The sequence below is a fragment of the Ostrea edulis genome, chromosome 9 (genome assembly GCF_947568905.1).
Source record: "Ostrea edulis chromosome 9, xbOstEdul1.1, whole genome shotgun sequence".
NCBI lineage: Eukaryota > Metazoa > Mollusca > Bivalvia > Ostreida > Ostreidae > Ostrea > Ostrea edulis.
The window spans coordinates 5,716,217-5,729,431 of NC_079172.1; the positions used below are offsets into that span (position 1 = coordinate 5,716,217).

Sequence of the window (13,215 nt, forward strand, 5' to 3'; positions counted from 1 at the left end):
TTAATTAATGTGCGCATCAAACGAATTATTGCTCTCATCAAATGAATTGATGTGCACATCAATTCAAATATTGTTCTCATCAATTGAATTGATGCACGCATCAATTCGATTGATGAGAGCAATAATTCATTTGTTGCTCACATCAATTTATTTTTTGATCTCGAGAGCAATATCATTAATTGGATATGTTGAATTGAAAGATATCTCTAATCTTACAGTGTATATATAGCTGCTCTCTCTAAAAGAATTATTGCAAGCATCGATTGAATTAATGATAATATCACTAACTCAATTAAAGAGTGCAATAATTCAATTATTGTGCACATTAATTGCCAATGAATTCTTGCGTGCTACAATTCAACTGACGACAGTAATAATTCAATTATTGTGAGCATTATTTGAATCGATATGCGCATTGATTGAATTAATGCTCTCTTCAGTTGAATTGCACTCCTCAATTCAATTGGTGCTATCATCAATTCATTTGAAGAGAGCAACAATTTAATGTTTATAGTTACATGTATCATCAATTCAGCAGATAATGCTATCATCAATTCAATTAATGCACGCAATAATTCTGAATTGAAGAGGTAATTAATTAATTGATCTTTAATTGAATTTTTGCATGCATCAAATGTAAAATGAATGATATCTTCAATATATTATATGAGTTTATGGTGCTCCATAGAGGAGGGGGGCATGTCCCCTCCCAGTCGTTGAGAGCTTAAAATTCAATTAGCACAACAATAAAGTTGTACTTTTTTTTTTTACAAGAGCTAAGGTAAAGAGTTATTTATCAAAATGTGTAAGCTATAATGGATATTAAAACCCCTTACTTCATACTGCGAGAGTGGCCAAACATTAATTACAAACAAACAAACAATCAATAGACAGATATACACACATACATACAGGAAGACATGCAATGCATGATGGTTAAGAAAATTATAAATTGACCAAGGCACAATTTATCATCATACCTTGTCAAATTAAGGACCCAATTTTTTTTTACCATGGGATTACCCAAGATGTAGATGTGGTCTATTCAATATAAGTGAACTCCAGGTTTGGTGGGATGCTAATTTTTATATACAGTTATCATGTGTATAAAGATTGGTGTCAGTCACTAGAATAAGCAGGGAAAAGTGGGACACCTCTAATCACACAACATTGGAGTATTTGTTGAATTGGACAATCAAATATTGATATCACAATTTAATTATTTTTTACACTAGCTACATGTATGACATTGAAACTTATTGATTTTCATTTACATGTATTCAAAATCAAAGTTTTCTTGACTTTTAAAAAATAAGTAGCAATTGAAAATATAATTTGTTTTTGTTCGAAACAAATGTCTCCCCAGCTACCCAAATTTAAAGTACATCAAATTACACCCCATCCCTTAATGTACTGCATGGGATGGAAAATAAAGCATAAGCAGGAACATAGACATTATAAACTTAGTACTTTGTACATTGAGGATAAAGATGGAGAAAAGATTCAACATCAATGTGACCAATGTCATTGTTGTATGTGATATGAAAATAATGAATGCTATGCTAAAGTACCAGTAGGAAAGTGACCCTAATCCTAATTTCTGATTTTAACATATCAATATAATTATGGTCTTCTAGATTAGAATAACTTGAATCATTAAGTTGATCAAGCTAATTAATGGACAAAAGCGAAAGTAGACATGTAAACATTGTCAAAACATAGGTAGTGTATCTCTCGTTGTGTCTTGATCTAAGAATGCCAATCATTATCAGCTTCTATTGTTGTCAAAACTCCTAACTCCCTAAAACAGGTAGACGATGCTCCCTAAAACGGGTAATCAACGCTCCCTAAAACGGGTAGACGACGCTCCCTAAAACAGGTAGACGATGCTCCCTAAACAGGTAGATGATGCTCATTTCCCGTGACTTCATGTGAATGTAAATATGCCATGACTGATTAAAATACAGTCCCTGAAATGGCGTTCGACTTGACCATTTTTCCGTTCGCTCACCACGCCTTCACTGTGTGCTCTCCGTTCACAGTTTTGCATTCAACGTGCACTCTCTGTTCAGTTTTACGTGCACTGTTCAACAACTGTTCATGTTCAACGTTCATATAACATCCACAGTGTACTCACTGTATGCTCACAAAGCGGTCAAGGTGCGCTCACCGTTCGTTCAGCGTTCAGTCTTTTGTCTTTGTATTGTCATTCGGAATACCAAAGTGAAAGGATCGATCTTGATAGAGAGGTGAAAATGAAAATAATAACCTCCCTCCTACACATACACGATTTCGCATGATCAAATTCGGGCAAAAACACGTTTCATAATTATTATTATTAACATAATTTTAGACATTAAGTTAACCCCCCCCCCCCCTTTTGAAATTGAAAAGCAAACAATACAATGTACACTTTAATGTTCATGCCTAAATGTCATTTGAAAATGATTTTACTGGGACTTTACATCTATATCTATGAAAGACACAGTGAATAAAATTATAGTATTTACTGCTTTTGCCAAATTTGAAACTTCTGTATCAATGGTCTCTCATACATCTTGGTATTAAATTGTTCTTTTTCATATCATAAGTTTCTATATTTGCCTCACAAATTCTAAGTGTGGTTCTGTACAGTAGTATAGTTTTATGTGCATCAAAGATTTACAAGTATTGAGCGATCTAAATGCAATCCTTGGTCACACTAAATCAATAATAATAGTAATAAATTTTGTACTTACATAGATTCTGGGATTATTGCCTAAGGTTAATATTGTTCCGATAAAGTGAATGACACAAAACAAGAATATTTAATCTCAGTGGGAAATGTTTTTTATTCTGTTTAGGAGCATAAAGGTGTTGACATGGGGTACCTATACAGTCTGTATTGTTTGTTTGATGCGTCTATTGTGACCCTTTTCGGGTGTTTGTTAATTGCATGCATCCCAAACGATGGAGCTCGTAAAGTTTGAAGCCACACATGAACACCTATAAATTCTGGACATCACTACAGTGCTGATTCCTAGTGTATAGTCTTTCCTTTTTCACATACATTGTGCATTAAAAAATACCACATATTATTAAGTCAAAATCTAATAGTATATACCTAGATGATCGATGCATCAATATTCATGATTTATCAAGAAAAGGTCAAGAATTCTAAATATCATAGAATATGATTCGAAACGTGCATTTTTTCTCTACTATTCCATGTATACAAGTATCTGTATAATTATGCAATTCTGTACACATGATTTGCTTTTTGTTTGTGAATAATGATTGCTGCGTGAATTGATGTGAAAATTGAGATAATTTCGTGATAAATATACATGTATATTCAGAACTTTTACAAAAATGCAGTTTCCCCGATTCTGGTATATTTTATTATTTATTCATTGATTAAATGTACATATCTTTTTTCTTTAAACCAGATTATGAAATAAATACAATCAAAGGGAAAAAATCTGAAACATTCCGAATGAATAGTTTAAAATGCGATCACCATGCACGTGCATTCACGGTGTGCTCACTGTTCACATAACGCTCCGTTCGCGTTTGAGCTCTGTTTGCGTTCTGCGTTTGCACACCTTTCTCCATTCACCAAACGGCGTTCACCATTTGCTCTGCATGCGTTTAACATATGCTCTGCATGCAGTCACCATTTGCTCTGTGTGTGTTCACCGTTCAATCTGCGTGCGTTCACCGTTCGCTCACCGTCCAAGTGGGGAAAAAGAATGTTTCCGGGACTGTATGTCTTAGGTCTATAGCTACCATGACCACACAGGGAGCATCATCCTTGATGATTTACACTCACTGTCACTACAGGGGTTTGCTCCTGTTTAAAAAAAAATGTTGTAAACAAGACTATATTTTAACTATATAGTATTGTTTACAATAGTTTTTTAAACAGGAGCAAGCCCCTGATCCGTAACATGGATAGAGATGAATGCCCCATATAAAACCTGAATGAAATACATGTACAACACGGACTGATACATAATGTAATTCATGTACCAAAAGTTATATCAGAAAATTACATCCTATTCTGTCCTCATCCTATACCCACAGGGTCATGGTTAAGTATATATATAAATCTGAATTTACACAAGAATCTGATTTTTATGTAACTTTTGGCTTTTCTGGTTCAATAGTTCTGAAAAGGAAAATTTTTATAACTATAGTACCCAAAAGATCTTACACAGTTTGGTAACTAACCCCCCCCCCCCCCCCCCCCCCCTTCTCCACTTCCTGGAAGGAACAAATGCCCCATGGCAAGTTTTTAAAACATCGACATTAGCATCTTGTTTTTTTTTACCTCTGCCACACTGACTGAGCCCTGGCTGGAGGCCTGGAACTTTGCAAGAACCTGCTTGTATTCGCTGCCATCAGGTTTCAAGGAAATTTCCACCATGGTCTGTTTACTTTTCATAGGAGTCCATTTAGCTGGCACCCCAACAGAAGACATTCCTAGAATATATATATTAACATGTGAATATAACATTTAACATCCACATAAAAGTACACTGTACAAAGGATAATTTTTGGAACTATATAAGGCAAGAGTAAAATTCTTTTCTTGTTTGTAAACAGCTTTTCAAATCCAAAATTCTAAAAACAAGCAATTCTATACTTTCCTAAAAATCAAATTTACTCTTTTCATCCTCCTCTGACATTCAGTAGTGTGTACTTTGTTGGAATGTGGTGAAATTGGTTGTTTCTGTATGAATAATCTAACATTCTGACACAAGATTGTGTTTTAATTCAAAATACAAGCCACACTCAAGATATTTGAACAGAAATAATTTTGCAAAAGGTGAAGATAACGAACAGTGATCAATCCCATAACTCCTATAAGGTATACAAAAATAAGAGAGTTGGGCAGACATGGACCCCTGCATACACTGTACCAGAGGTGGGGTCAGGTGCCTTGGAGAAGTAAGTGCCCCTGTCAACCAGTCAAATCCACTGTGAGTTCTATATTTTGATCAGGTAAACGGAGTTATCTGTAGTCAAAATCAGTGTGCCAAGAGTGTATGCATAAGTGCATATCTTTTCTTGTATTTCTCATTTGTTTGTCCGCTTTGCTGACTGACAGAATTTTCAATTCATACCCAACAGACAACAGAAACAAGAGTACTGAAAACTGTACATAATACACCCATCAAAAGCTTATGTCTAAAAACAACAGTACTGAAAACTGTATATAATACACCCATCACAAGCTTATGTCTATAAACAACAGTACTGAAAACTGTACATAATACACCCATCAAAAGCTTATGTCTAAAAACAAGAGTACTGAAAACTGTACATAATACACCCATCACAAGCTTATGTCTATAAACAAGAGTACTGAAAACTGTACATAATACACCCATCAAAAGCTTATGTCTATAAACAAGAGTACTGAAAACTGTATATAATACACCCATCACAAGCTTATGTCTAAAAACAAGAGTACTGAAAACTGTACATAATACACCCATCACAAGCTTATGTCTAAAAACAAGAGTACTGAAAACTGTACATAATACACCCATCAAAAGCTTATGTCTAAAAACAAGAGTACTGAAAACTGTACATAATACACCCATCACAAGCTTATGTCTAAAAACAAGAGTACTGAAAACTGTACATAATACACCCATCAAAAGCTTATGTCTATAAACAAGAGTACTGAAAACTGTACATAATACACCCATCACAAGCTTATGTCTATAAACAATAGTACTGAAAACTGTATATAATACACCCATCAAAAGCTTATGTCTATAAACAAGGCTACTGAAAACTGTACATAATACACCCATCACAAGCTTATGTCTATAAACAAGAGTACTGAAAACTGTATATAATACACCCATCAAAAGCTTATGTCTATAAACAAGAGTACTGAAAACTGTACATAATACACCCATCACAAGCTTATGTCTAAAAACAAGAGTACTGAAAACTGTAGATAATACACCCATCACAAGCTTATGTCTATAAACAAGAGTACTGAAAACTGTATATAATACACCCATCAAAAGCTTATGTCTATAAACAAGAGTACTGAAAACTGTACATAATACACCCATCACAAGCTTATGTCTATAAACAATAGTACTGAAAACTGTATATAATACACCCATCACAAGCTTATGTCTATAAACAAGAGTACTGAAAACTGTACATAATATACCCATCAAAAGCTTATGTCTATAAACAAGAGTACTGAAAACTGTACATAATACACCCATCAAAAGCTTATGTCTAAAAACAACAGTACTGAAAACTGTATATAATACACCCATCAAAAGCTTATGTCTATAAACAAGAGTACTGAAAACTGTACATAATACACCCATCACAAGCTTATGTCTAAAAACAAGAGTACTGAAAACTGTATATAATACAACCATCACAAGCTTATGTCTATAAACAAGGCTACTGAAAACTGTACATAATACACCCATCAAAAGCTTATGTCTATAAACAAGAGTACTGAAAACTGTATATAATACACCCATCACAAGCTTATGTCTATAAACAAGAGTACTGAAAACTGTATATAATACACCCATCACAAGCTTATGTCTAAAAACAAGAGTACTGAAAACTGTACATAATACACCCATCAAAAGCTTATGTCTAAATACAAGAGTACTGAAAACTGTATATAATACACCCATCACAAGCTTATGTCTATAAACAAGAGTACTGAAAACTGTATATAATATACCCATCAAAAGCTTATGTCTATAAACAAGAGTACTGAAAACTGTACATAATATACCCATCACAAGCTTATGTCTATAAACAATAGTACTGAAAACTGTATATAATACACCCATCAAAAGCTTATGTCTATAAACAAGAGTACTGAAAACTGTACATAATACACCCATCAAAAGCTTATGTCTATAAACAATAGTACTGAAAACTGTATATAATACACCCATCACAAGCTTATGTCTATAAACAAGAGTACTGAAAACTGTACATAATACACCCATCAAAAGCTTATGTCTATAAACAAGAGTACTGAAAACTGTATATAATACTTAGTTTATAAAAAAGACATCAAATTTACCAAAAATATATTAGATGAGTGTGGACTCTCATATTTGTGGACAACAGAACTTCTACATAATCCATTTTGGGTGATATAGGAAGTTAAAAGAATATTTTAAATAGACCAATTTATTCAGGAGTGGAGTAGCAATATTTATCTTTCTCCAAAATGTTTAAATTACATCTCAGACTTTTCAAAGATTCTCTGATATTTGAAAATTACCTCACCATTTTACCTCGAAAATACACAACTAATTTTATGTAAATTTAGATGTAATAATTTTAAGCTACATATTGAGTATGGAAGATGGAATAATACTCCTAGAAGTCAATGTTTCTGTTAATTTATGTAATCAATGCAAAACAAAGAAGGAAATGGACATGATCATTACATTTTTCAGACTCAGTGTACACACAACATAATATATCAATTGCCAGAATATCTTAATTTCCTGAAAATTTAACAAACTATTTACATCAACAAATCTTGCACTGCTTAAAACTTTATGTAAATTTCTATTTATTGTAAAGAAAAATGTATGTCAACTAATGTTGTCAACCAACATAAGAAACAGGAAATTCTCGGATCTACTTTGGACTATAATTTCATGTGCATCAAAGACTGTTTTGACAGACCGCTAAACCTGTGAATCCCGACAGATGAAGATATCACCAACTTCTACAGGAAGTAAAAGTGTGATGAAATGTATCAGTGATTTTTCAACATTTTTCAAAATGGTCCTGTGGCTTTCAAATTGGGAAAACTTATAATTATTTTGATCAAATTGGGAAAACCTAGTCATTATTGTAAATATATCATATCAAACAAGAAATCAAACACAAATTGATGTCATTCTCTTTATATCTTACATATATATATTTAACTTTCTTTTCTTTAAGCTCTTAAAATTTTCAACAATCCTTTCTAAATCATCTAGAATTGATGCATCTTTGTCATGTCGTACATAAACTATTCACATTGAACTTATTTTTTAACAAATATGTTTTTTCACCAGTTTTTATTATTGGGAAAAGTGCAAGTTAAATTGGGAAAAAATTGGTAGGTTTTGGAAGGCCAATATTCAGACCTAAAATGGGTCTTCAAAAATCACTGTGACTGAAATGTAAATAATTATGTTAGTTACTAATAAATTTAATTTTCACTTACATTAGTGCTTCATTATTTGTTTTAGTGCATGTGGTACACAATTTTGTACAGTCATTTGTAGTGTAATATACAGGTACATGTACAAGGTAAGCACATGCAAACACTCTGTACATGTAAATTTCAAGTTTAGTGTCATGTCAAATGAGGATGAGGATACCTTGACAATTATTGAAATTAAAGTGAAATTACATCTTTCACTTCTTGTAATATTGGCAGACAAAAGATTTAACTTTCACATTGTAAACTAATTTTCTCTGGAAGAAGGCAGAGTTGGTCGTGAAGCATGTACGAAACAGTTGTATTATAATAGTTACCTCTCTCTCCTCTATCTAGTCTTTGAACTTTGTACTTTTTGCTCGTTTTATTTTTTTCATATTCCTCCATGTTTTTGAAGTCAATAATGTATTCCGTTCCCGTCCTGTCCTTTATAGTACAGTTTCTGTCCTTCCTCTGGTATGCTGTCTCCAGCTGGTAGTTGACCTCATCTCGGAATGCCATCCATTTATCTGCCGAGACTTCATACTGCCATTTGACATATTTTTGGATAGTCTGGGCACTCTCTCTGTCCTTCATTTTTTGAAGATATTGATAAATTGCCACGGCTGCATCATTCACTTCTGTTTTTGGACCCTCAATCACAATGTTTTTATTTCCATTGACAGTTATTTCTGTGCCTTTTGTTATTCTTTTAATTTCTTCTATCTGAAAATAAACCAGATATTCTTTCAGAAGTTCTGCATGCACCTTAAATCTAAAGATTTTTTCTCTATATAACGAAGCAAATATACTCTTGATCTCTCAAAGTGTAATTTGGGTCGCATAAAACATATTCCATTGTTTTTCACTCACTATCTCTAGGAATGGCTTCGCGGATTATAAAGCGTAAACTGACCCAAACCAGGTTATACTCATATAACTTACCCCAGAATTAAAATCATTCCTCAAATAAACTTTTATGTTGATCTAAATCCTTCAAAATTGTTCATTATCCTTTCATTATGCATGGAATACCTTAACATGAAATCGCCACTCAGAACGACTACATACAGTAAATGAAACCCTCTACTCCTATGAGTTTCTGATAATATTTTTCTCATACATTTGCGCACATGCACCATAAACTTCATTCCTTTATAAATATGCATTAGAAAATTATCACATTTTCTCCTTCCATAGAGTAGACCAGTACTCTTTTAATACCCACATACATATAATTTGACGAAATTGTCAAATCATATTATTTTTCATAGTTCATCATACTGACAAAATTTTGATCCGGTTTTCAACATCGAACAAAATCTGTATAATATGGCACATAGAGCTTTAAGTAGGGGAAACACGTGTGTGTTATGAATTCAGCAAGCGGTAATATTGGACATCAACTGACTAATTATAATTGCTCAGAGGTGTTTACTTGGCTGATTTCGATCGTGCTATACATGATTTCAACCATGCATTGGGTAGATTTTTGGGGTGTTACCAGTTATTCGAAGTTTTGCTGCAGTTTTGCAACAGATTACACCCACCCTAACCCAATATTCTTGCATGCATTTCTATTTTTAGTAATGCTGCTTTGAATGCCCTTCTTCTATTGTAGAATGTTGTTGAAGTCTGACTGCACATTACAAGATTTTGTACATGCACATTATTTCATAAAGTCTGTTGTAACTGATCTCACCCTATATACAAGAGTTTGTGTTTTATCTAATAAATAATTTATGTTTGATTGAACTAGTGAATTAAAACCCAGATTTATTTGAAGGTTGATTGGCTATCTATATGTATTTATGTTCATTAGTGTAAGCTGACTTCCTGCAATGCATCATTTCTGCCATGTGTAAGGTAGATTTTTGGGTGTCTTAAGTCATTCAAGGTTTTGCTAACATCTGATACAACATAATATGACATATGCATGATAGAAATATCAAAATTATTGTTGCAGGTTCTGTACCAAACACAAACAAGAGGCCCATGGGGGTCACATGCTCATCTGAGTCACTGTGGCCCTGGTGTTCTTCCCAAGTTTTTTAAAAAAAGATTTTGAATCCGCTCTTTAATCCCAGGAATAATTTTGACCCCACATCATCACTTCACCCTAGTTCAAAGGAGGCATAAACTGGAATCCACACAACATGGGGATGCTTCAATATCTATATGACTCACATGGCCTTGCTGTTCTGGAGAAGATTTTCTATGTCAAAATTTCCCCTATATTCATATACAGCGTTAAACTTGATCCCCAGTTTTAGCCCTACCCTGACTCCATGGTCCATAATTTGAAGGGAAAAAAATTTGAATCTATACACAACTTGGGAAATTCACATATAATATGATTTAGTGTAACTCTGCTACACTTTGAAAAGAATTTTCCTACATATTCTTAATATAAGTAAATTTTTGAATCCCTGATCTGTAACTCGTGGGGCTATGATTCAAACTAACTAGAATCAGCACGATCTGAGGATGCTTGCATACTAATCAATGTCCTGTTGTTCTTCAGTAGAAAATCACATATATTCCCATGTAAAACTTTGAACCTGCATTGTGGTCCCTACTTATCCATGGAGCATTGATTTGATAAGACTTGAATCTGTACTATATGAGGATGCTTGCATATCAATATGACAAGAGTTTTAACAAGAGGCTCATAGGACATAGGCCCTGCTTTTTTTAAAGAATTTTAAAAGATTTTACCCTTTTTATTCCACTGACAAATTATGACCCCATATGTTATGACCCCAACCTAGCCCCCAACCTGGCCATGAGTTCCAAAAAACCTCAATCTACACTACCTCAGAGGATGCTTGCATATCACTACATGTCTCACTAATCATGGCCCTCCTGGACTTGAAAAACACTTCCCCAAACACTACCATGTAAAACTTTGATCCCCTATTGAGATCCCATCCAACCTCTGGGGCCATGATTTGAACAAACTTTCTTAATCTAGTCTCGTCAAGGAAACTTTCACATATTAAGTTTTGTCGTTACTGGTCCATTGGTTTTCAGAGGAATATTTTTAAAAGATGCCACCATAATTTTTCCCCGTTTCTTGATTGTATCTCGATCCTTTGAATGGGGTGTGATCCTTCCTTTGAACAGTTTTAAATCCCCTTACCAAAGGATGCTTTATGGCAAGTTTTGTTGAAATTGACCCAGTGAAGAAGAAGTAAAAGAATGTGTAAACTTTGGAGACAGAGTGACACTGGACAACAGGTGATCATACAAGCTCACTTGAGATTATAGCTCAGCTTGAGCTTATGAATACTCATGACCTTGCTGTTCGTGAGGAAAAGATGTTTAAAGATTTTCTCCTCTATAGATATTTTGTTAATCATATTGTGGCCTGCAAAGCCCACAATCTGAACAAGTGAATCTGGATTTCCTGGGGAATGCTTGCATATCAATATGACTAATCAAGGCTCTGCTGTTCTTGAAAAGATCTTTAAAGATTTTTTCTTATATATCGATCCCCATTTAAAACTTTGATCCCCAGATGTGGTTCCATCTTACCCCCAGGGGCTATGATCTGAATAATTCTGAATCTGCACTCTTTATAAGTTTAGTCTTTACTGATACAATGGGTATTAAGTAGCTGCAGAACTGTAGCATTCTGAAAAAAATTTCTGACAGAGCAGACATCAAAATATTTTTTTTTTCGGAGAGCTTCAGTTCTACAGCTAGGTCTTGAGAAGAATATTTTTCAATTACCCCATCCTATTTTTACAAAATGATAATTATCTCCCCTTGCAATGGGGCATAGATTTTGAAATTTTCAAACTTGGAAGTCCTTTTCCAAAGGATGCTTTGTGCCAAGTTTGAATTATATTAGCCCAGGCCTGCATGTGGTTCTGGAGAAGAGGATGAAATTGTGAAAAGCTCATGGACAGAGAGACAGATGTATAGATAGACAAATGGACAGACAATTGGTGATCAAGAAAGCACACTCCAGTTTTCAGTCTAAGTGAGCTAAAATAGTTTTTTAAAACAGCAACCTAAATCAGCCTTAACACTATCTTACCTGTTTTTCAGCTAAAGTGTGCTTAGATATATCAATGGTTGTTCTGCTGCATTCACTGTCGAGTACTTCATCTAACTTGCTTTTGGCTTTTGTAATGTTATCTCTGGAGTTGGACAGAATCAGAAAAGTGACCTTGCTGTCACCATGGTGATAACTGCCATGTCTGTCACCATGGTGATGACTGCCATGTCCTCTGTTGCCATGACTCTGATGTTGCCAATGTCTTCTGGTGTCCCCGTTTTCATCTTCATCATCATCCCCCACAACATCTTCAAAACATATACATACAAGATAAATTGAAAGTGATTTCACCTATACATGTAATTTGCATTGATAAAAATGATTAAATCCATGCAATTAACACTTGCTGGGTAATACTAGCCCCTTCTATTTAAACTACATGCACTATAAATTCAACAACAAAACTACAAATACTGTATGTACTGAATTATTTCAGGTAATTTTATAAAACAAGTCACTCATTTTTCTTTTAATGTACATGTAGTTTGAAATGTCCATGCTTTATTTTTGGGGTGAATTTTTATCTTCTGAACCTATGATTCAAATAATTATGAAATCTGGCATTTTTTACATTCTGTATTTTTTCATCATCCATCAGCCAAGTCAACATTTCCAATGTAACAGCTAGGAAGGAAGAAAATGCAATGGACAAAACCAGGATTCAAACCCAGGGCTCCCTGAATCTCTAATAAAGTGTCTACCAACTGAGTTCTCTGGACACCTGCAATCGAACCCTTCTAACCGCCACATTCCTCCCTCCTTAAATGTCTCCACACCTTAAAAACATCAATCCTGGTCACAGCACCCAATGTAACAGAGGGGGATAAAATGCAATGGACCAGACCAAGATTCAAACCCCTGGGCCCCTTGTATCTCTAGTGAGGTGCTCTACCAACTGAGCTATCTGGCCATTAATTTTTCCTCAAATATCGGTGTACGAAGACATCCTTGA

General features: G+C 34.2%; 1 protein-coding gene across 6 annotated transcripts in view; it reads right to left on the reverse strand.

The window, feature by feature from the left end:
* Nucleotides 1-13,215, reverse strand: part of LOC125659461 (protein mono-ADP-ribosyltransferase PARP14-like) — a 51,643-nt gene that overhangs the window by 8,671 nt on the left and 29,757 nt on the right. For all 6 annotated transcript variants that reach the window (XM_048891135.2, XM_048891133.2, XM_056148338.1 and 3 more), the window contains 3 exons: nucleotides 12,243-12,511; nucleotides 8,536-8,923; nucleotides 4,313-4,464 (listed from right to left, as the gene is read on the reverse strand). In XM_048891135.2, the coding sequence (XP_048747092.2) occupies nucleotides 4,313-4,464; nucleotides 8,536-8,923; nucleotides 12,243-12,511 (809 nt within the window). The remainder of the gene's footprint in view (nucleotides 1-4,312; nucleotides 4,465-8,535; nucleotides 8,924-12,242; nucleotides 12,512-13,215) is intronic.